Source organism: Apodemus sylvaticus, chromosome 4, assembly GCF_947179515.1.
Source record: "Apodemus sylvaticus chromosome 4, mApoSyl1.1, whole genome shotgun sequence".
Classification (NCBI taxonomy): domain Eukaryota; kingdom Metazoa; phylum Chordata; class Mammalia; order Rodentia; family Muridae; genus Apodemus; species Apodemus sylvaticus.
In genome coordinates this window covers 150,303,612-150,329,019 of record NC_067475.1, presented here as the reverse complement: position 1 = coordinate 150,329,019, position 25,408 = coordinate 150,303,612, and the positions used below count along the sequence as shown (strand labels likewise).

At 42.2% G+C, this 25,408-nt stretch overlaps 1 protein-coding gene across 1 annotated transcript in view; it reads right to left on the bottom strand.

The window, feature by feature from the left end:
* The window catches only part of Pde7a (phosphodiesterase 7A), a 76,348-nt gene that overhangs the window by 27,909 nt on the left and 23,031 nt on the right, over nt 1-25,408 (bottom strand). Inside the window, exons 2-3 of the mRNA XM_052180762.1 lie at nt 7,988-8,048; nt 4,848-4,931 (exon numbers count right to left, since the gene is read on the bottom strand). Coding sequence (XP_052036722.1) covers nt 4,848-4,931; nt 7,988-8,048 — 145 coding nt within the window. The remainder of the gene's footprint in view (nt 1-4,847; nt 4,932-7,987; nt 8,049-25,408) is intronic.

Sequence of the window (25,408 nt, the reverse complement as noted above, 5' to 3'; positions counted from 1 at the left end):
TAAGACATTAGTATCATGGGCAAGGAAAATGTAAATTTCTTTGCATGGACTTACAGATTTAATATCTGATTAGTCCTTGGCATGTATTTCTAGTTCTGGTGGTGAACTCGGACAGGAGAAGGTGTTTAGGGTTCTTGATACACATTACTGCATTGTCCTGAGTCTGAAAAAACTTTAATTTTTACCCCTGCATCTTTGTTAATTTTTTTGAAGATTTATTTTATGTATATGTGTACACTGTAACTGTCTTCAGACACACCAGAAGAGGGCATCTGTTTCTATTACAGATGGTTCTGAGCCACCATGGGATTGCTGGAGAACAGAACTCAAGACCTCTAGAAGAGCAGTCAGTGCACTTAACAGCTGAGCCATCTCTCCAGCCCCATCTTAGTTAATTATCTGTTGAACTTTCTAAGTTAAGGGAATCTGTTTGTTTAGAAAGGCTAATAATTTATTATAGTTAGTAAGTTTCTGTGTTCAACTGATTTTCTTCCTTTATTGGAGACAGAGGGAGGCTGAGACAAAGTCTCATATATCCCAGGGTGTCCTCGTTTGGCGTGTACCTGTAGCTGGCCTTGAACCCCTAAACTTGTCTCTCCCTCTCAGTTGCTAGGATTATAGATGTAGATCATTAACTGATTTTCTTCTTTATACCCAAGCCTACACCTTTAGTAAGGTTTGTTTGTTTATTTACTTATTTATTTATTCATTCATTTATTTTGAGGTCAATAACCCAAGCTGGACTGGTGATTCCCCTGGCCTTTATTCCAGAGTGCTGGGATCACACACATAAGCCACTATATCCAGCTAAATCTCTTCAAAGTAAAAACATGCTGATACTAAGTGAAAGTATATTTACAGGCCTCAGAGAATAAAGATTATAATAAAAGGTCAGCTAAGACAAAAAACTCCTGGGTGTAGGAGAGATTAACATTGAGGTCTTTCTTTAAAATTCTGAAACAAACAAACAAACAAACAAACAAACCCAAAGAAGAAAAACTAAGTGGACTTCCATCCTGGTGTGTTTGCCTGCCCAGTTTGGGTTGTGGCACACACCCTTTCTGCCAGATTGCTTTGAATTTCTGTTCCTTTGGGCTTCATCAAAATATACTTTTTTTGACACATAGTAAACAAACACTCTACCACTAAACTATACTCCCAAAGTCTCTTCATCAGATAAACAAAACAAAACTAAACTAAAATAACAACAAAAAACCTTCAAAAATTTTGGCGCCTATAAATGTTCTCCCAATTGGTAGTTATCTGGCTGAAACTGGCTGACAAGAAAATTAACTTTCCATATGTGAGCCCAAGCAGAGCATATAATGAGCTATACACAGAAGAAAGGCCTATTAGCACTACAGCGTCTGGATGTCTTATTTCTAGGAAAATCTTGCAAAGTCTACTTCCCCAACATAAAGAAAAAATACCATATATAGTCTACAAGTTAAAAATAACAGCAGCACCTGAAAAATCCTCAGTAGATGGAGGCGCAGCACAGTGACCACACAGACCAGCCGCAGCTCCGGTGCTCCGAGCACTGCGCAGCTGACCTGTTTGCAAGGCTTCCCGCATTCACTCGCATTGAGAAGACCTGATTCTGGATGCTAAGTAGTGAACATACGAGACAGAAGCCCTAACAGGGGAAAGAGGAAAGAAACCACAACCACAGACAGTGATGAATGGCAGATCAAGGAGGACAGAGGGCAGAGAGACATGACTGCTACTTAAGAACACGGAAATATATAGGACTTAGTAACGGGCTTCATTAAGTAAAAACAGGCAGCAACAACTATAGTGGTTTGAATATGCTTGGCCCAGGGAGGGGCACTATTTGGAGATGTGGCCTTGTTGGAGGAAGTGTGTCACTGTGGCCATTGGCTTTAAGACCTTCATCCTAGATGCCTGGAAGTCGGTTTTCTGTTTGCCTTCAGAGGAAGATGTAGAACCCTCAGCTCCTCCTGCACCTGCCTGAGTGTTGCCATGCTCCCGCCTGGATGTTAATGGACTAAACCTCTGAACGGGTAAGCCAGCCCCGATTAAATGTTGTCCTTACAAGAGTGGCTTTGGCCATGGTGTCTGTTCACAGCAGTAAAGCTGTAACAAACACAAACGCCAAGAATTTTACAGTAAGGAAATTTACAGAGTTTAGGGCAGAAGCAAAGCGGTGCATAGCAAAGTGGGTTGAGGAGCTGCCCACAGAGAAAATGACAGCTGAGATGAATATAACACACCTACATCCAGAACTTAAATAATTCAGCTCATTTTATGTTATTATACAAGTAGTATTTTAAAACAGAAATGTAAGAGAAAATACCTATCGCAGTCTTTTAAAAGGTATGAAGGTTCAAATCTACCTTGCAACTATGTGCAGGTGCCTTTGTCAAGCCCAAGGTTGCAAGAGGTAAATGTGCACACAGTCGCAGGATCGAAGCAGAAGGAACAGAGATAAGGAACAATTCTGCCTCCACAGACGGCCCCAGGTCCACAGAGGGGATGAGGCAGTCCACAGAGAGGGCCTCCGGATAGTTCCGGCTAGCCCTACAGGTTGTCTGCGAGTCAGGCTTTGTGGGACATGAGCAGAGGCCTAAAACGCTTTTCACTGTTCATCCCATCTGCCAGTCTTCCACTCCTAAAAGGAACACCACACGTCTGGCCTTGCTGCTGTCACTTTCACCCTGTGTTGGTCCTTCCTGGCCTCCTAAGGACAGAAGAACTAACTTCCTACTATTCCATCCCAGGAGAGACACTTGGAGGAATGTGATTATCCCTACATCCTTCCCCACCAAAATTCACCATTTTGTTCCCTATTTAAAACTTCCAGCATCCTTTATAGCAATCTTATTTCCCATATTGTCTCATTTACTAAGTCTACTGAAATTCTAGGGGCATACGAGAAAGAGAAAATGCTAAACAAAGTGTGAGAGGCAGACGTCACCAGCAGCCTGAGGATTTACAGCAGATCCCCCAAACTTTAAGACTGATGGTTTTAAAGCCACTTAAACATCCACATCATGAAGATGGAAATAAGCAATGCCATTTATAAAGAAAAAAATCTTTTAAAAAGCACACACATTCTTACTGGAGTGCCAGTCAGAATAAGGTCTTTTATCTAACTCCACCAACAAACAAGAGTGTGCTCAGCGAAGTGCCTGTAGTCATTCGACAGCAAGGTGCTTTCTGCAGAAACCGGCCACAAGCTCAGTCAGGAGAGAACGACGAAGCCTGGTCCTGTTGAAACCTTTTCTTGTAGAACTCTACAGTTTATTCTTTATATTGACTAGCCATAATTTTTCTCCCCTAGTTTTATTAATGCAATGAGTTGCACTGGTTTTCTTCAGCTTAAAGCAACATACATTCCTAGAATAATCTAACAGTTTTCCAATATACAAATGAAATCCGACAAGCTCTTTGGGATGATGTCTTACTCAGGTGTGATCTGGTTGTAACTGTTCTTTCATATCCGCACAGGCAGTACAGAGACCACGCTGGCCTTAAGAGCAGGTGTAACTGTGTCCTGTTGCCATATGGGCAGCCTGGAGACTGCGCGCGCGGCCTTAGAACAAGTATAATGTGTCCGAGACCCTCTGCTTCCATTTTCTTTCTTTCCACTGCTATCACTCCCTTCTCTTGCAGTTCCTCCTTCGAGTGAAGATGCAGTTTTAGCTCCGCTGGTCCTTGTCCTCATGGCTTCTCCTGTCAGCCTGCTGTCAACAATGCCAGGCTGGCCGAGGCTCAGGAGACTCAGGAGCCACGGAGGCTGCCGCGGAAGGAGGCAAGGGCTCCACAGGCTGCTGCTCCAGGCGGAGAGGACAGGGACAAACAGAACAGTTTCTTCGCTGGCAAACTGGTAATGCCCTTTTACAGGAGGAGGCTTTGCCTCTCACTATTTTTGCTCTTTTCTTTTTGACTTTGGTTTTCAGTTATATTATAAACTACCTAAGCATGGTTTTCTTTCAATGCTACTCAGCAGAAAGCTTAAAGGAACTTCCTGATATGCATTTTAAGAGATGGCTTATCTAAGGCAAGTAGTTTTGAGTCATTTTTTACTGTGGGAAAACGTGATCCTTCAAGGCAGCCCTAGTGTCCCTGTAATCTTACTGGCTGTGCCAGGCCTGGAAAGCACCAACGCTCTTTCTCTAGGTCCTGATCTCGGGATCACCTTTACAGCCTGCAGCCACCAGGACACAAGCACTGCTCGAGGTATTTCACAGTTGGGACCCATTTCTAACTTAGGAAGCGCTCTGGGCTTCACCCAAACGCAGATGTTCATCAGCACTGACCCGCCCCGCCCCACCCCGCCCCCACGCACACTATGTCACAAAGTCCCTTCTGCTCCTGTAATGGTGTCAGTGCAAGCTCTCGGCTCACCTTTGTGGCCCCTTCAGAAACCTAAAACCTAATTCATCTGGAAATGTGGCCCAGTTGGTGAAGTGCATGCTTGGCAAGCGCGAGGCTTTCCGCTGCTCTCCGGGACCTCAAAGACCAGGTCGAGTAGCCCACACCTGTGCAGTACTCAGGAGGGAGACAGAGGTAGAAAGATCCAGAGTCCAGGGTCATCCTGTGCTACACAGAGAGTAGGAGGCTAGCCTGGACTCCATGACACCTTGAGTGAAAACCAAAGTTCCAACTATTATTCTCTTCTACTTACCTCTATTAACCAACATTATCTAGAAAGGCAGCATAATTTAAGATCTAATGTTTTTAAGAAGTTAAAAGGTAACACAACATTTTTTCTCACCTTGTATTTTTTCTCTCTGAGAAAACTAAATGCTAGAAAGACATAGCATCTAAGTCATGAAAACTATAAAAAATTTTAGTTTTGAAAATATGAATGAAATACATACAGTGAAAAATACGGAAGTCAATGTATGGATGGGAACCTCTTCTTTCTGTTTCAAATCCTGCTCGGCTCCTCACGCGGACATCTCCTGGACAGAATCAGGAATAAATGTAAGGTTAGAAAGCTGTTACTCGTAAGTAGGTCCCACGTACAAACAGGCCCATGTGGGATCCCGTGCCTTGGGTACGGGCCAGCCCGGGGAAGCCAGTGAGGAAGGGAAAGTGTCAGTACAGCGACATATACTTGAGAGTGCCACAAGGAAACCCATAATCTGTGTTAAAAGTTAAAAGCAAACAAATGAATGGAATGGTTAAGAACTGGTTTATCTGGAGGATGTAATACAATTTCAGTACTGAGTTATAAGGCTGGGTGAGGAAGCTTAAAAATTATATTCCTTAATAATTATCTATATTTTAAAGGTCATCTTATTACTCTGACGAGGCTGAAACAACAACCATAAAGTCAGTGGGAAATGAAATCTGTTTCCCAGAGGAAAAAAACCACAGCGAGAAGCAGGCATTTACCAGTGTCTGCTCTGCCTGGGCTGCCTGCAAACAGAGACAGGAAACACACAATAATCTCATAATGCAGTCAAGTTACTTTGCACGCTATGGTAATCCCTGCTCTCACCCAAGGTTTTAGCAAGTTCTTAAACTTTTGTTTTTATCTGTTCGATACTGTTCCTACATAACCCCACATGATTCTCAGATGATCCAGCACTCAATTACCAGGCACTCTGCATCACAGGCACTGCTGCATTCTGTAATCAAACATGAATCAGAGTTCTATCGCCCATGCTGTGGATGCAGAAATCGTGTTCTGGTAGATTAAATGGCATTTCCAAGCCTGTATTACTGCAGGTGATAAGGCAGTCCTTAAACCCATGGGTTCCAAAAGCAGTCCTTTCCTGTTAAAGCTGTCGAATCACCCAAGTTCATAACAGCAAGGAGAGCCTCCTCAAAGTCGCACAGTGTTCCTGTCCTCCTGAAACTCTGACCTGCTGGGAGGATTCCTTGCTCTGTGTCCTTAAGTAAGACTCACTTCACGAACCGTGACTCCATCTTTATTATCCATCAAGGCCTCTTTTACATGGTTACTCCTCATGACAAAGGTTTGCTGAACACATGTTAGACCCAGGACATACCAGTGCATAACGTTTACTTTCCCAAATACAAATAAAACACACACAGACCTCTTTTCTACAGAAAGAGGGTTAGAAGCTATAAAGTAAGTTAAGAGATGGGATGGGACTGTGTCACCAGGGGAAGCCTCACTGCAGAGGTCCTGCAACAGGTGACAGTGAGCTGTGTGGTTGTCAGGAGAAATCCCACACACTAGGAAGAGAAAGCGTGACTACCAAGCCAGCAGCACACCGAGCATATTCACACACAAGTAAAAAGGACAGCATAGCAGGGGTCCCGGGAAAGGGAATTTGGGAATAGTGGGGTCAAAACGGCATCAGGGTGGATCACACTGGACCTTGATATCTTATATGCCAAATTTGGCTGTTACTCTAAGGCTGAAAGTCATCAGAGTACTGAGTTAAGATGATTTTATTACATACTGAAAAAGAGTTCACCTGGGTAGCATCAGCTACAATTCATGAAGACCAAGCAAGGAACAAGTACAAGATTCAAAGCAAAAACCAGGTTTGGACTGGGTGATAATGCATCAGGAAGGTGAGACGCTAGTTTTTGAAGTTACCCCACACAAGACTCACCAATGAACTAGAGTATATAGGAGTCAAGAATGACTGCATTTTTGGAGGACTCAGTTATATCTCCTTAGCAAGATGACAGATGTGGAAAACAAATCTTCTCAGGCCTATTAGAAGTATGAGGTATCTGTACCGTACCCATCAAAACATACACATAGAAACACAGTAAATATGTCTGCAGCTTTGTTTTAAGACACGGGGAAAGGAAATGCAAAACAAACACCTGTTGTGCTAGAGCAGAACGGAAGTGGGTAACACACAAGACAAGAGTGCACCAAAGAGGAAGGACTACGAACAAAACCAGAACCACAGGAAGCAACAGAGGTAGATAAGCTGTAAGGACTGGCTCAGGTTCTCAGAGCTGAACAAGAATTCTAACCACAAAGAGAAAAGTTAGGAGCAAATATGCCCTACTGAGATCTAACAGTATGTTTAACAGTATGAAGTGAAGAGTAAGAGATGTGTTTGGTGAAGAAATAGCAACAAAGCCAGGGAGAAGAAAAACATACATAGCTAGTTATTAGGACTTAGGAAATGTATCAATTCTCCTGGTAAGCTATCTGAGCACAAAATGAGGACAACATGCTCATGTATTCTTGGACTCGCCATTGTAAGCAAATGTTTTCATACACTGTGTAAAGATTGTCCTTGTGTTATTCAAACGCTGATTTCTCTGTGCTCATATCTGGCATGGCATTATAATGCTTGTATCAAGAATCTGTGTGGTTTCTGTAGACGATTTTAATAATTTACTCTCTGCCATGTCAATAAATGCTGATCACACAGTGGCTGGGCGGAGGAGAGAATAGGGCAGAAGCTCCTGCCAACCAGGAGAGGGCAGAGTGAGGGAGACGCAGAGAAACACAAGGAGGAGAGGGGCCAAGAAAAAACACCGAAGAGCCAGACGGGTAATATGCAAGGATGCTAGGATGGGGCTGGGAGGAATGCAGGCCAGTCTAGGAGACCAACTGATTGGCTACTGAGGGAGAGCTGGAAATAAATCTTGGTTTCTCTGTGTGATTACCAGGGACCAGCAAAGGTAAAGGAACACAGCTGCGGGATTAGTTTTATTACTTACATTTATATTAAAAATAATCCATTTTACACACCATGTTGGTATGCACACTTAACTAGCATCTGGCTCACCTTTAACTGCGTTAGAAGCTCATTTAACCTACGTTCTATGAAGAATGCTCTAAAACAGTTAAAAGCTATTATACTCTAAAAGTCCTGTCCCGTTAAACCAGACTTAAATGGTCCCAACTCTAACATGCCTCTCTTTATCCATCACACTCAGTATTAGTTTTCAGACGCTAAACTTCAATTTCTGCTTCAAAAAGTGATGAAAGACTACATAATGCAAGACATCATCTCATCTCAGATAATACAACAGCAAAACCAAGTGGTATTGATATAGTCGTGCTTACCTAGCATACGAATATATAACGCAGTCTGATCAGAACTGTCATAGGAAATAGCTCCACGTCTCTGAAAAAAAAAGGCATATTATTTTAGTACATGATAATGAAATGTGTTCTAAAACTTAATTCAGTGAACATGTTTATATTATTACATATAATTTGCAGCACATTGCACCCAAAAATGTTGAATATACAAAATGCATCTGCTCTGGAAATCTCTAGCTATGAGACAGACAGATACAACATAGCTAAGAACTCCTAAGAAAAGGTCACCAGAGTAAAAGGTTTGAGATGGACACACACCTGTGGGTGTGGGATACTGAGGAGGGAACCCAGGGTCTTTGGCACGCTAGGCAAGCACTCCGCCCTTGAGCTGTATCTCCAGCCCCCTCAGAAGTTGGCTTCCAAAACAATGGCAAGAGTTGCTCAAGGGGAAGTGGAGGGGAAAGGTCAATCTGTTTATGGAAGGACGGTTCAGGTGCATCTTCCCCAAGCCCCAGGCCTTGATGTATCGGAGGAGTGACTATTTCAGGTCCCACTCACAGGTCCTCCAGTAGTCCCCAATGCACTGGAAGTGAGTCCCAAGCCCATGCTCTCGGGTGCACGGCCTTGGATACCGTAGATCTCCACCATGATGTTGTCACGCAGTCCTAACTTTACCACAAGCCTAGTGTCCACCTTCACAGTCACTGTGCCCTCCTGGACCATGCACTGCCACCCCTGTGTCTATCTCTTAGGCTGGAAGGAAGCATTGTTAGGCATACCCTGATTACTAAAGAAAGCCGTAATCATCTGAAAATTACTGTAGTGCCTCCAGGCTACTGCCTTTAAAGCATCAAATTTTACTAAGTATATAAGACAAAAACTTGACCCAACCCAACCCAATCCAAAACAATACAAAACGCCAGCCAGGCATGGCAGCACACCTTTAATCCCAGCACCTGGGAATCAGAGGCAGCTCCGCCTCCTCCTTGCACTTGTCTACTATTATCCTACTTGCTTTGTATTAAAATAGAAGTTCCATAGGAGCTGGAACTTTTTAAAAAATTTTTAATTTCTGTACATTTCAAGTGTTATCCCCTTACCCAGTTTCCCCCTCTCCTGGAAACCCCCTATCCCAACCCCCCTCCCCTGCTTCTATGAGGGTGTTCCTCCACCCGCCCACCCACCTCCTCCGCCTCTATTTCCCTACACTGGGGCATCTATCAAATGTTCATAGGACCAAGGGCCTCTCCTCCCATTGATGTATGCCAAGGCCATCCTCTGCTACATATGCAGCCAGAGCCAGGTACTCCTTGGTTGGTGGCTTAGTCCCTGGGAGCAATGGGGGTTGATATTGTTGTTCTTCCTATAGGGTTACAAACCTCTTCAAGGAGCTGGAACTTTATGTGTCATTCACCACAGTGTTGAGGCCTCTGAAATATGACCTCTCACTTAGTAAGCTCTAAATAAATACTTTGTTAACTAATGCTCTTGTTGCAAATAAAATGTATGAACTAAGGAATAAATGGACAGTTATTGTCAGAATTGATACAAGTGAATACACTTCAAAATCTGGATGATAAAACTGACTAAACCTCTGATTAGTATCTAAGTATTGCTGGCTACGCCAGACCCAGACCAAATCCCAACCTTCAGAGCAGCATCTTGAAAATACACAAGCTGGTGAAATGGTTCAGTAGGTAAATGCCTACTGCCAAGCCCGGTGGCCCAGTTCAAACCCCTAGACTCAGCGTGTAGGGAGTGGGGACTGATTCCTCCAAGGTGTTCTCTGATCTCTGCAGGCAGGCTGCAGCATGGTGAGTGCATGCACATGCACAAACACACACACACACACACACACACACACACGATTACAATAAAACTGTTTAAGAGCGGGTCCTACTATGAATGATGGCTGGCTTGTGTAGATCTTGATATGTAAACTGGCTGGCCTCACAGAGATATGCCTGCCTCCTGCATGTTAGGATTAAAGATGTGTGCCACCATGCCTGGCTGTTGTGTGTGCCTCTGTGTTTTAGCAACTGATACAATTACTTTCTTTAAAGGCAGTAGTCATTGGAGCCAGCGCCATGATGCACTTATCTGTACAGTGATGTGACACCATAAAGACCTGAGGAGACAACTGAGCAGGGGCTTCTGGGACAATACTATTTAATACATACACCAAAAAAAGAAAAGGAAGGAAGAAAGGGAAGGAGAGAGGGAGAGGTCACAATCTCATCAGCAAAAATTAGCACACTGGAACCGTGTGATCAAAGTTCTACCCATAAAATTAATGATCTTCTACCCCACAAAACTCTGAGATTTATAGGCAATTAACATACATGCATCTACAAATCTCCATGGAGGTAAGAGCATAAACCTAAACAATACTTATGAAAAAAGTTTACTTTAAAAAAATGACATAGAATTGGTATACAACCCAGTGTGTGTGTGTGTGTGTGTGTGTGTGTGTAGGCTGGGGGTCATCTCTAGGACCTATACCTCAAGCACCATTGACCTTGTTTTGGTCTCTCACTCGGCCTAGAACTCACCAAGTAGGCTACACTGACTGGCCAGAGCCAAGAGGATTTGCTTGAGTCCTGCGGCTGAAGTTACAAGCAGGCTCCAACACGCCTGAGGACTGAGACTGCAGGTCCTCACGCTTGCACAAGCACTGCACCACTTCAGTCCAAGGTAGATTCTTAATGCTTTCCTGTCACCCTGAACCCTTGTATGACTTAATCCTTTAAAAAGTTCATGAAGGGTAGAACAAACCTTTAACCCAAACTGAATTCTATCGATACTCATTGTCCCCAAGGATATCAAAGGACAGCGGCAGAGTGAAGATTTTAATGTGGAACTTTGCGCCTTTTAAACTTTATAGCATGTATAGTTATTATATTTCACAAAGTAAATAAAAATGCAAATCATCTAAAAAATCTGCAAAGAAAGTATGATCTCAAATAGCAAGGAACTAATTCATAACAAATACATCCCTGGCCGCACAGCAACAGTGTATACAACTGCTGCTGTTTTACTGTGAGCAAGTTACTCTAGACTAAAAGGCCACTACTGCTGCTGTTTTACTGTGAGCGAGTTACTCTAGACTAAAAGGCCACTGCTATCACCTGACGGTAAAGATGTCATCTTTACTATCAAATATTTGTTAAAATTTGGGCAAAAAAGGTAAAATTTACTGTAGCTTAATTAAGTATATTTGGATAATTACTTAATAAAATATTCAATTTGTTCTGTTAAAGTACTTAGTATAAATAGCCTAAAAATATTCAATTTGTTCTGTTAAAGTACTTAATAAAAACAGCCTAAGAACTAGTCTGAATCCCAAGATACCTTCCAAATAAATCCAAATGAAATTAAATATTTTTAATAAAAGAAGCAACTTTCAAAGTAAGTATCTGAACCCACATATGAATACAAATCACACATCAGCTTCCTTCTACTTATATTTAACGAGTATTATGAAGTTCTCTAAGCAATATAGTTAATCTACAGTAACTCATTTTCAAAAAGTGAATTACATTATAAATTAAAATAAAGTTTTATTCCACTTAAGAGTGTCACTTTAAAACATGTGCTTTATACACAAGACACACGTTTAACAAACTTTTCTTAGAAGATCATAATTTTTAAGGCCATACACTGGTAGAACTTTATTTTTAATAAAACTAGACAAAGAAATTTTATCCACATCCTGTGTCTCCATCAGTCCTGATGCCCTGTGGCTTCCATCCTCATTCCCATTACATTTCTCTAGAGAACAGAAAGCAGCAAGGCTTCTCCTCGGGACTCTTCTAACTGAGCCATCCTGGGAACAGCTTGTAAAACAAACTAGTATAGGTCACAGCATGGGCGAGGCCAAGCTAATCAGCAACCAGTGGCCACAGCATAAACAAGGTAAACCCTGCGCTCTGGGGAACCACGGCTGTTCAGGGCCGTGCGTTCTGGAACAGGTTGAGTCATTCTTCTATAAAGACTTCACTGCAGGTAAGTAACAAATGGTACACATTGTCCCCAACATTAGTTAACACATAACTTTTAAAGACAGGCATGATAAAAGCAACAATAGATAATGTTCTAGATGTCTTCACACAAAATCTCACTTAACCCACAAGAACTCTGTATGGTAACCTTTATCCCCACTTTGCACACTGGTAAACTGAGCTAATGAATTTAAACACAGGAGTCCACGTAACACTTCTCTGAACAACACTGGAAAATTATATCACACATGCAACAGATTGATCATGGCCAAAATTCCAAAACTATTTTTCCCAAAGTATATGGCAAACAAGTTTTTTGTTAAGAATACATGTCTCTTAATATGTAATAAAAAGATAAACTTTTGACTGCCTAAAACACAGGCTTACAATGTTGCTTGAAGGAACATTAACTTTAAAGGCACTTTCTGTTGCTTAGCAAACAACGGCAGTTTTGTGAGTCTTAATTATGATTTTCCCCCTTAATTGAGAAACAGAAGGAGCTGTATGGTAGATGAGAGATAGAACTGTTTCTACTAAAGTATAGAAAATAATTTCAAACAGTGTCAACCTAAGTGTCTTCAGCTTCAGGCTCAGGTCTAGGTTGCAAGCTGGCTAGCTCAGACTAGCAAGCATTTCTCAACTGAATTTAACTTCAAAGAAACAGCTCATAATTCTATTTTTGTGAATGTATTTTAGATATAGTCCAAGAAAAAAACAGGGAACATACAGCAGGATGGGCTTGTTTTATAAAACTTGGCACTGTTTAGAATACCCTCAATAATTATACTTTACACATATAAATATCAGTCGCCCCTTTTCTCTAAAAGAAAATATTCAAAACACAAATACTCAATAAAATGAGTTAAAGAAAAAATAAAAATAAAAAAACCCCATAATCCCACAAATAACAATTTTAAGTCTTTTCACTGATAGAACTCAGAGTTCCTTGAAATCAGAAAGATCAAAATCAATACAAAAAGAGTAGATATTCTACACCGACCCAAATGTTCAAATTAATGATTACTGTCACAATGCTGAGAGCAAAGACATTCGACCTTAGAAGTGATCCACTTGATCAGAACCAAAGCCAGGCACCACCAGATCAATGTGATTCCCATTGGATCAGCCAAAAGTTCACCACACACAGGCTCCTAAAGGAGTCGGGGAGTGACAGCCGTCCCAGGGCAGGAGAGAGGGGACACTGCCTGCCTTGCACCTCACAGGGCTGCCTTCAGACAGTGATCACCTGACTCGTTTGGGACCGCACTGCCTGGCCCGCCTCTTTGCCCAGCACATGCATGCCACAACCCTACCACTAGTGCAGAGCAGGAGAAACTGTACTGGAAGACAGGAAAAATCTAGCTGGTCTAGTAACCTCACAAAAGGTCTCAGGCTAGCCCAAACATGTCTATAATCTTTGTTCTACAGAGTATTTTAAAACAATTTTAAGAAATGCTTGTCAAGGCTAAAACGTTCCTCATTCTGTTGCAAGCATAATACCATCACACTTAAAAATATTAGAACATTTTGCACTTTACCTTTGAGTACTGAATTTCTTCAGACTTTTGTTTTCTTCCAATATGGGATTACTTTATGACAAGAGTGGCTGCTGCAAACGTGATCTGTGCCATGTATACTCACAGGTCATTCATCCTGGATTTACTGACAAGGTCATGCATTTTCACATAATAAAAGGTATTTGTCCTCAAGTACTAAGAAAGTCTAGTTCCTGTAATATTAGGGCCCGTGTCTCGCTCTTGTGACTGCGAGCGAGTGAGCTATCCAGAAGCAAAGCATGTCTCTGTTCATCCAACTTCACCACCTCCCATAGCATCCAGCAAGTGACCTTGATAAAGAGCCTCTCATGAAACTCTCAATCAAGAATTTAACAAATATTTATTAAGCTTCTGTTAAATAGCAGGCTCCACGTTAATGACAACAATGTCTAAGATCATAGTGATTGCGAACATGGCTCCTGCCCTTCAGACAATTATAGTTCATATTAACCAAATGGTTGCAAACGAACACCAAATTGATAGAGATGAAAAAAGAAACAAAACAAAACAAAACTGAGTAACTCTAGTGCAGAGAGATGGGTCCGACAAGGCTCCAGGATGGGAGCACAGGCCAGCCTATGCAGAACTGTTGGGAGCCTTGTGCTAAAGAGTTTAACACTTGAGCCACTCTAGTTCAGAGGGGTTAGGGGCTGGCGGGCAGCTGGCACATCATTGCACAGGCTCCAGAAAGAGCTGACGACATCTGGACGGACAGAAGTAAAGACTCAGGAGATAACGGACTGCCCACGGCCTTCAGTACACGAGGAGACAAGCTCATCTGCATATCCTACCTTACAAACGATAGCTAACATATCTGAACAGAATTCAAATAGTAACTAATGTAATTTTCATTATCATTCATTCCTCAGTACAAGGGACTTATTTGGCTTAGAGAAGTTGCGAGAGGGAGGGAGGAAGGGAGGAAGGGAGGAAGGGAGGAGGGAGGAAGAGAGAAAGAGAAAGGGGGGAGGGAGGGAAGCAGGCAGGCAGGCAGGCAGGCAGACAGACAGACAGACAGACAAGAGAATTAATATGAATGAATGTAGGTCAGGGGATATCACTCAAGTGTCCAGGTATGTGTTCTCCTAACTTACAAACTCAGGACATTAGAGGCCTTCTCACAAATGCCTCTATATGAGAGCCATCGCATTAGTATTTAAAGGAACTTAATCCTATACCTATCAAAAGTGAAATATTCATGAATACGCTTGTCTAAATTATGGTTTTCCTAAATTGAAATTATTCCTAACACAGAACCATAAACTTCATACATCTTGCTATATCAAGGCACAATAACAAGATGTGACATGCAAATTCTTACCTTAGGTTGTGCAAGGCTTATGTCATGAAACTAGGTTCTGATGCTCTGCCCCAGGAAGGCTTCAACAACCAAGCCCAAGGGCAGCGGTGGAGCGGAGGGAGAGCATCTTGGTACTCTCAGTACTTTGCTCACCCACAGAGCCTGGCACCCCTGTGATGCCCGGGATTCTCCTCTTAGCACATTTACATTTCTTGCCAATCAGCTGCCAATACGGATCATTTTAAGAAGCCAAATATAAAATTGCTATTCTTCATACACTAATGTTTAATGTATGTACTGGCTGGTTTTGTGTGTCAACTTGACAGAAGCTGGAGTTATCACAGAGAAAGGAGCTTCAGTTGGGAAAGTGCCTCCATGAGATCCAACTGTGGGACATTTTCTCAATTAGTGATCAAGAGGGGAGGGCCCCTTGTGGGTGGTGCCATCTCTGGGCTGGTATTCTTGGGTTCTATAAGAGAGCAGGCTGAGCAAGCCAGGGGAAGCAAGCCAGTAAGAAACATCCCTCCATGGCCTCTGCATCAGCTCCTGCTTCCTGACCTGCTTGAGTTCCAGTCCTGACTTCCTTTAATGATGAACTGCAATGTGGAAGTGTAAGCTCAATAAACCCTTTCCTCCCCAACTTGCTTCTTGGTCATGATGTTTGTGCAGGAATAGAAACCCTGACTAAGACAATGTGTCTTTGTTTATGGTGAACACATGAGTTTGCATTTTCTTTCAAAGTAAAAGAGAAGAGATGGCAGGAGAAGAGAAAGAATCAGGATTCAGAACACTAAAAAAGAACAATAAGAAAGGTAAGGTCAAAGTTCTCTTACTTAAATGAACTTCTGTTGGGATTGTTTTTACTATCTCAAAACTCTACTGGTAAACTGCAAGGCTACCTGTCATTAAAAAAAAATACTTCCAATAAGACCAAAACCCAAGAGTCTTGTCAAGTTAGTTCCATTTCACCTACGCCAGATACATTCTTCCACAGTACCTTTCCCTAGCCATGTCAAATTCTTAGTGAAACATAGCAGTGTAACAAAAAATTGCAGAAAAATCAGGGCATTAAAACACAGCTAAACTTTCAAGAATAATCTCAGACTATAAGCAGAAAGTGTGACTCTTTCAAAAATCTTTCTAGGGCTTATAAGATTAGTATCTGAAAAACTCAGTTACAAGTAGACCTTATTCTTTTGTGAGTATGATCAATAAAAGCCGAAGTATGACTTTGATCACTGTTTCCTAGAAGAGTAATCCAAGAGCAGAATTTATCCAAGGGCTCCCTGTCACCCTGAGGACACCTGTCTATCTCGGCAATGGCTTTAACCATAAAGAGACAGTGCATGACTCTCTCAACCAAAATAGGCTAGCCTCATCTGCATTGACATCAGTGCCTATAATTTTGGAATCCTGAAGACAGAACTAGCTTATCACAGAGTTCTTTATATAAATGTGGTGTAGTGTCTTTAAAAACCAACAAGTAAATTTATGATAGACAAATGTGGACACTATTGGAGTGCAACTCTAGCTGCGCTTTGCCGCTCTGCAGCCCAGCCCAGAAACAAGTAAAGAAGAACCGGCTTTTCCTGCCTCTTTGACTAATAGCCACAAGGTAACATTTTTCAATTGTATGGATTTCACAAAAAAAGAAAAAAAAAGCTGGTGGGCTGGCGAGATAGTGCAGTGGGAAAGAACGGGCTTTTCCTGCCTCTTTGACTAATAGCCACAAGGTAACATTTTTCAATTGTATGGATTTCACAAAAAAAGAAAAAAAAAGCTGGTGGGCTGGTGAGATAGTGCAGTGGGAACGGTGCTTACCATGCAAGCCTGCCACCTGAGGTTAATTGCTAGAACCCACAAAGATGGAAGGAGAGAACAGGCCCCAGAACTGTCCTCTAACCTCCATGTATGTTCCATGACACATGTGCCCTCCACACACGTACTTCTCAGGGGCTTAGGAACCCACAAGCATAAATTTATTTGTACTGCTACTTCACAGCTATAATTTTGCCTCTGAGCAGTATCTCAATTCTTAAGACCATCAAGAATATGTGTTTTCTGATGATCAAAATCTGCTGTTCAGATATATTAACAACTTTATATCAAAATGCAAATGAATGCTCAAAAATTTTAAATTCAGCATACTAAATATGTAATATGCAGCTTTCCCCCCCCCCTGATTTCCAGTCCTGGACACAAGCTACGGAAGAAGACAGGAAGGCTCTACCACAAGGACATGGAGTCGGTCCTCTGGGGGAACATGTGCCTGCCCTGCACACTCTTCCTGACAGGGCTGCAGCACCCACACTGTGAGCACTGTTTGTTTTTACGATGCCATGAGAGACTGTACAGCCTCAGTGAAATTCAGGCGCACTAGTCACTGGCAAGTTTTTGGTCTAATGTGCAGACAGTTTGAGGCTTACAGCAGGCCCTACGTTTCAGTGCCCATGCTCTAGAGTTGGAGGACTTAAACCACTATTCTTATCCTCCTCAAGACTTTGACAGTTTTGGGTGACAACTTTTTACTTTTCCATATTTTAAAGTGATTATAAGCCTGAATCCATTCAGCAAACCTATAGGCTATCTTGGTGTCACAGGACAATGTTTTTTTCTGCTAAACTGAAGACTTAGCTACTTGTGAAAAATTAGGACTTTGTACTCTTTTCACATGAGTAGGAAGAACATGCTCATTTCCATGGGATATTGGGTTACAATGTGTCAAACTGTATAACTGAGAATGACCATATGACAGATGCCATTTCAGTGTGACAGATGTGATGTCTAACCCAAGGTTTTAGACTCTGAAGAAAGATACCAGGATAATGTGACACTATTAGTTTTTCAGGTAAAAAGGACAAAAAAAAGGTGTAATAGGTGTTCCAACATATAACAAGGACGCATGCTCCACTATGTTCATAGCAGCCTTATTTATAATAGCCAGAAGTTGGAAAGAGCCCAGATGTCCCTCAACAGAGGAATGGATACAGAAAATGTGGTACAAATATGCACTGATGAGTGCATATTAGCTCCAAAGCTCAGAATACCCAAGATACAATTCACAGACCACATGACATATACAGAGGCAGATGCTCGCAGCCAACCACTGGACTGAGCACAAGGTTCCCGATGGAGGAGTTAAAGGACTGAAGGAGCTGAAGAGGTTTGCAACACCATAGGAAGAACAACAACATCAAACAAGGAGTACATATGGAGGGACCCATGGCTCCAGCTGTATATATAGCAGAGGATGGCCTTGTTGGGCATCAATGGCAGAAGAGGTCCTTGGTCCTGTAAGACTCGATGCCCCAGGGTAGGGAAATGTGAGGACAGGGAGGTGGGAGTGGGTGGGTGGGGCACACTCTCATAGAAGTGGGAGGAGGGGGATGGGAAACCAGGAAAGGGGACAACATTTGAAATGTAAATAAAATATCCAATAAAAAACCCCCCAAAACAAAAATAAAACAAACAAAAAACCCAAACAAACAAAAAGAGGTTGGATAGGATCCAACAATCAGAAAAATGCTGCCTGAAACAAGATGCGATCACTACTAATAATATATCCACAAATGGTTAAAATAAAAAGATCCACAATATCTTGTGTTGGCAAGAGATGGCTTGAACACAAATATTCATAACTGTTTTGTTCAACACGATCCAGACTGGTGATGACTCGGCCACCTATGAACCAATGAGCAAATACATTATGGTATACAGTAAGGCACGCTCCTCAAGAATACAACGCAGGAGAGCACGAAAGCCAGCGACAGAGCTCGTACATACAGTGGACATACAGACAGGCAACAGAGCCGTATACATACAGTGACCAGACAGACAGACAATGCAATTACAGACTCCTAAATAAAAGGAAAAAGTTACAAAGCTAGGCTTGTACAGGACAACAGTAGTAATGTGGAACTGTAGTAAGCGGGGAGCTTCAGCAGTGAGTTAAGACCATTCGGTACTCTGAGTTACACAGTCTGGCACACTGTAACCCAATATCGATGAAAATGAGTGTGTTTACCTGCAGAAGTAGTCTCAAAAACATCACGAAAAGCCAGGAAGAACACAGTCAGTAGAAAATATTTAAAACAGATTCCAGGAATCGCAACTGAACAGCAATGACAAACTTCATCAGGGGTTGTTACAGGGTAGAGGGGACGTCTACAGAGGAATATAGTACCAAATCTTGACTAGGAGGCTGGTTGTATGGGTGAACACACTGACACACTGGTTAAAATCCCCAGAATCATGTGCACACTATGTCCAAAGGTAGTTTAACACAATTACTGTGTAAAGTTAAACCTGAGTCTAGAAAAGTAGTAAAACTTTTCTGTGAATCGTATTAAAAAATTTGAACTGTATGCAAAGACAGAATCAGAATCATAAACAAATTAAATTTTTGAAAAAATAGGATCTACTATATGGGAAGAAGACTTCAGTCTGCCAAGTGGGTCTGTGAGAAAGCTATTGCCCCACCAAGAAGGGATGGTGCCCTAAGGGCAGACAGGTGGGGCAGTAAGGGGCTGATTTGCTTGTGTATCTGAGGACAGCTAAGTGCAAACACCATCCATTCTGTACTGGTCACATAGGTCCAATGGCTTTGGAGGAGCTGGACTGGAAAGGGAGATTTAGAAGTAACCCTATACTACCCAGAACTGCATGGAGAGTAGAATTATCACAATAGAGATGGCCAAATCAAAACCTTTAGCCTCACAAACAGAAGTGGATGGGGCAAGATAGCAGTCCAAAACTTACAAATGGTAATTATTCAAATTAAACAGTAGCTCTCCTCCCATCGCACACCTTCTCTCATAGATATATTTGTAGATAATACTCCTGGTCCTCTCATACCTCAATAGTACTAAGGCCAGAAAAGAAACTTGAAACAATCCACAAGACAAATGCCTTGGTTAGGGTTTCTACTGCTGCGACAAAATACAACTACCAAAAAGCAAGTTGGGGAGGAAAGGATTTATTTGATTTATACTTCCAGATCACAGTCCATCCCTGGCAGAAGTTAGAATAGGAACTCAAGAAGAGCAGGAATCTGGAAGCAAGAGCTGATGCAGAGACCATGGAGGATGCTGCTTACCAGCTTGCTTTACTGACTTTGAACTCAGAGATCTCTGCATGCCTGACTCTTTAGTGCTGGTATTAAAGATGTATACCAACAGGCTTGGACCTAGACTCTAATTCCTTTTCACAAGATCTTTACAAGCATAGCCACTAATGCCTCAAGATCTAGATCACATGTGTGCCCTCCATGTCTTAGGAGGGCACACATGTGATCTAGATCTTGAGGCATTAAGATCTAGATCTTAGTTAATTTCTAAGACTGTAGTTAATTTCAGATATAGTCAATTTGACAACTGAGAACAGCCATCACAGTGACAAGAAGGTTCAAGAAATATCAAACTGAGAACTAGGGATGTGGCACTGTTAGCTGATGCTCACTGAACATGACCTGGTTGGATCGCTAGCACCACATAAACCAGGCAAGGTGGCCTACAATCCTAGCTCCCTGCAGATGGAAGCGGAAGGATCAAGACAAGAAATTTAAGGTCATTCTCAGCTCCACAATGCGATACACAACATCCTTGAGTGTATGGGACCCTATCTCTAAAAACAAGCAACTAACACAATGCCCATCCAAATGGAACTCCACATTTAGATCCAGCACAGACGAAAATTGCAATATTCTTCTTTTCTCTTTCAGGAGATGAAAGCAAAGCAGACCAGCCAATGTCAAAAATTCTGCCATTCTGACATGGATGCTGATTTGCATATTGCCTAAGACAAAATCTGTGTCCTTATCATTTTTGTTATTTACCAGGAAGGGGGAATGGATCTACTTAACAAAAACTCTGAAAATATCCCAACGCTGAAGAAGTTTAAAGAACTGGCTCCAAGGATGACAACTGCAAAACGCTGGTAGCCGCAGAGACATCTTCTAAAATGACTCCATGAACTCTATGAAAACTGAGAACACTCAACTAAGAGCACTCAACAAAAATGAAGCCCAGGCTGGAATGTAAGAACACAGACACCGGCTTTTCCTTGGGTAAAGCACAGTGTAATTCCAAATCTCTTGGGTAAAATAAAAAATAAAAACAAACAACAAAGTCCAGGATCAGGCCAACGTTCAGAGCAACCTGGTAACTAACTAGAACTGATGGAGGGTAGTGAACACTAGAGTCCACAGATCAACTCCAGTAACTAGTACTTGCGGAAGGCCACCTCCTGTAGACAGGCAGGAACCCCAGTAGAAGGATAGAGACCCACAAAACTTTCAACCACAAATTTATCCTGTCAACAAGAAATGAGCATAGGAGGGATGTAGGGTAGAGTCTGAGGGAATGGCCAACCAATAACTGGCCCTATCCCATGGGCCAGCAGCAATCCCTGACAGCATTAATACTCTGTGCACTGCAGACAGGATATGTTGTTCTCTGAGAGGCTTCACCCAGAAGCTGACTCAGACAGGTAGATGCAGACACCCACAGTCACACAGTGGATGGAGCTTGTGAACTCATGGAAAAATAGGAGGAAGGACTGTGGGCCCTGAAGGGGAATAAGAACTTCACAGGAAGATGAACAGAGGCAACTCACCTAGACCCTAGGGGCTCTCAGAGTCTGAACCACCAACCAAAAAATATACATGGGCTGGACCTAGGTTCCCCCACATATGTAACAGATATGTACCTTGGTCTTCATGTGGGTTCCAATCAACTGGAACAGGATGTCTTAGGTTTTGCTGCTGTGAACAGATACCATGACAAAGGCAAGTCTTATAAAGGACAGCATTTAACTGGGGCTGTCTTACAGGTTCAGAGCTTTAGTCCATTATCATGAAGGTGGGAACCTCCAGGCAGGCTTGGTACAGGGGATGCTGAGAGTTCTACATCTTCATCTGAAGGCTGCTATGAGACTACTGGCTTCCAGGCAGTTAGGATGAGGGTCTGAAAGCCCACACCCATAGCGACAAACCTATTGCAACAAGGCCACACCTACTCCAACAGGGCCACACCTTCTAATAGTACCACTCCCTGGGTCAAGCATATACAAACTATCACACAGGGGTTATCCCAAAAGCTGTTGCCTGTACACAAGATATGTTCTCTTAGCTGGGCTGCCTTGGCTGGTCTCAGTGGGAGAGGAAGCACCTCGCTTTGCAGACTTGATAAGCTAGGATGGGGGGAGGAGGACTGTGGGAGGGGGTGACTGGGAGGGGGGCAGTGAGCGGGATATAAAGTGAATAAGTAAAATATAAAATAAAATATATTCTTTTCTTGGGCTGGGGATTAGCACAGTGAGAGTGCAGGCCTAGTACTCACAGGGTGTGGTACCATTCATCCTAGAGACAAGAGGGAGAATGAAAAGAACTTTCCTAGTGGATGAGAGGGATTTAAGTTTCTGCTTTTGGCATACAGTTTCTGTTTGGAGTGTTGAAAGTTTAAGAAATGTAGAGTTGTGATAGTCATGTAATACTGTGGATACACTTAATGCCATGAAATCTGTTCCTAAAAATGACAAGACAGTAAACACTTGTTTTAGGTTTAACACAATAAAACATATATAAAATATTCTTTTATGCTCTTTAAAATTTGGGATTTTCTTTTCCAGTCTGAAATCTATGCAAACAATATGCTCTTAACGCAGGAGCAAGAAGCATCATTTACGGGCCATCTGATCACTGGCTTCAGTGCAAGGCTTACTCTTCCGACCCATTCAGCCTCTTAGCACTTTAAAGAAAAATCTTTAAAATATTTTTGTATGTGTGTATGTATTAAGTGTATATCTGATGTACCTATGCTTATACTTTTGTACATGCACGCCACAGTAAATGTGTGGAGGCCATTGGACAATCTCTGGAATCCAGCAGTCAGTCCTTGCCTTCTACCGTGTGTGTGTGTGTGTGTGTGTGTGTGTGTGTGTGTGTGTGTGTGCATCTGTCTGTGAGTGCACCCTGAGATACACACCTGGGTATAGTAGCCAGGCTGGCATCTGTGCTCTCTTAGGGTCTGAGTAAGATCTGCCCAGGATCTTCTAGCTTTCATAGTCTCTGGTGAGAAGTCTGGTATAATTCTCAAAGATCTGCCTTTGTATGTTACTTGACCTTTTTCCCTTATTGCTTTTAGTATTCTTTCTTTGTTTCATGCATTTGGTGTTTTGATTATTATGTGACAGGAGGAATTTCTTTTCTGGTCCAATATATTTGGAGTTCTGTGGGCTTCTTATATGTTCATTAGATATCTTTTTATGTTAGGGAAGTTTTCTTCTATAATTTTGTTGAAGACATTTACTGGCACTTTAAGTTGTAAATCTTCACTTTCTTCTATACCTATTATCCTTAGGTTTGGTCTTCTCATTGTGTCTTGGATTTCCTAGATGTTTTGGGTTAGGAGCTTTTTGCATTTTCTTTGACTGTTGTGTCAATGTTTGCTATGGTATCTTCTGCACCTGAGATTCTCTCTTCTATCTCTTTATTCTGTTGGTGATGCTTGCATCTATGACTCCTGATTTCTTTCCTAGGTTTTCTATCTCCAATGGTGTCTCCCTTTGTGATTTCTTTACTGTTTCAACTTCCATTTTTTAGCTCCTGTATGGTTTTGTTCCGTTCCTTCACCTGTTTGGTTGTGTTTTCCTGTAATTCTTTAAGGGATTCCTATTTACCTATATTCTCCTGTATTTCTTTAAGGGAGTTATTTATGTTTTTCTTTTTTTTTTTTTTTTTTTTTTTTGGTTTTTTTGGATTTGGGTTTTTCGAGACAAGGTTTCTCTGTATAGCCCTGGCTGTCCCGGAACTCACTCTGTAGACCAGGCTGGCCTCGAACTCAGAAATCCGCCTGCCTCTGCCTCCCAAGTGCTGGGATTACAGGTGTGCGCCACCACCACCCGGCTATTTATGTTTTTCTTAAAGTGCTCTATCAGCATCATGAGATGCAATTTTAAATCCAACTCTTGCTTTTCAGGTATGTTAGGATACTTGTTGTGGTGGGAGAACTGGGTTCTGATGTTACCAAGTAGCTCTGGTTTCTGTTGGTAGGGTTCTTGAGCTTGCCTTTCACCATCTGGTTATCTCTGGTGTTAGTTGGTCTTGCTGTCTCTGGACACTTGTCACTCCTGTGGGCCTGTAAGCCTGTGTCAGCACTCCTGGGAGACTAACACTCTTCTGGCGGGATCTGTGTGCTCTGGAGCTGCTTGGCTGGGATCCTGTCCCAGCTGCCCCATGTCCTAGCCGGTCCCCTTTGGACAGTTATTGGAGAGAAAGTGGAGCTCTCACTCTCACGCCAAGAAATGAAAGTGCTGCTGGGAGATCAATCTCTTCTGGCGGGCAGTGCAGAGGGAGGTGAAGCCACCTTCTCCCTGTTGCAAATCGCAACTGGGCATTCTTATCTCCTTGTACGAAGCTCAAGTCCAAGTGGATCAAGGACCTCCACATAAAACCAGACACACTGAAACTAATTGAAGAGAAAGACTCTCAAGCTCATGGACATGGGAAAAGATCCTGAACAGAATCCCAATAGCTTATGCTCTAAGATCAAGAACTGACAGATGGGACCTCATAAAATTGCAAAGCTTCTATAAGGCAAAGAACACTGTCAATAGGACAAAAAACGGCAACTAACAGACTGGGAAAAGATCTTTACCAATCCTACATCCGATAGAGGGCTAATATTCATATATACAAAGAATTCAAGAAGTTAGACTCCAGAGAACCAAATAACCCTATTAAAAATGGAGTACAGAGTTAAAGAATTCTCAATTGAGGAATACCGAATGGCTGAGAAACACCTAAAGAAATGTTCAGCATCCTTAGTCATCAGGGAAATGCAAATCAAAACAACCCTGAGATTCCACCTCATACCACTCAGAATGGCTAAGATCAAAAACTCAGGTGACAGCAGATGCTGGTGAGGATGTGGAGAAAGAGAAACACTTCTCAGTTACTGGTGGGATTGCAAGATGGTTCAACCACTCTGGAAATCAGTTTGACAGTTCCTCAGAAAATTGGACATAGCACTACCTGTGGACCCAGCTATATCACTCCTGGGCATATACCCAGAAGATGCTTCAACATGTAATAAGGACACATGCTCCACTATGTTCATAGCAGCCTTATTTATAATAGCCAGAAGCTAGAAAGAACCTAGAGGTCCTTCAAGAGAAGGAATGGATACAGAAAATGTGGTACATTTACACAATAGAATACGACTCAGCTATTAAAAACAATTAATTCATAAAATTCTTAGGCAAATGGATATAACTAGAAAATATCATCCTGAGTGAAGTAACCCAATTACAAAAGAACACATATACAGTTACCAAACCCAGACACTATTGTGGATGCCAACAAGTGCTTGCTGACAGGAGCCTGATATAGCTGTCTCCTGAGAGGCTCTGCCAGTGCCTGACAAATACAGAAGTGGATGCTCACAGTCAACCAATCAACTGAGCATAGGGTCCCCAATAGAGGAACTAGAGAAAGGATCTAAGGACCTGAAGGAAGCTGCAGCCCCATAGGAGGAACAACAATATGAACCAACTAGTACCTCCAGAGCTCCCAGGGACTAAACCATGA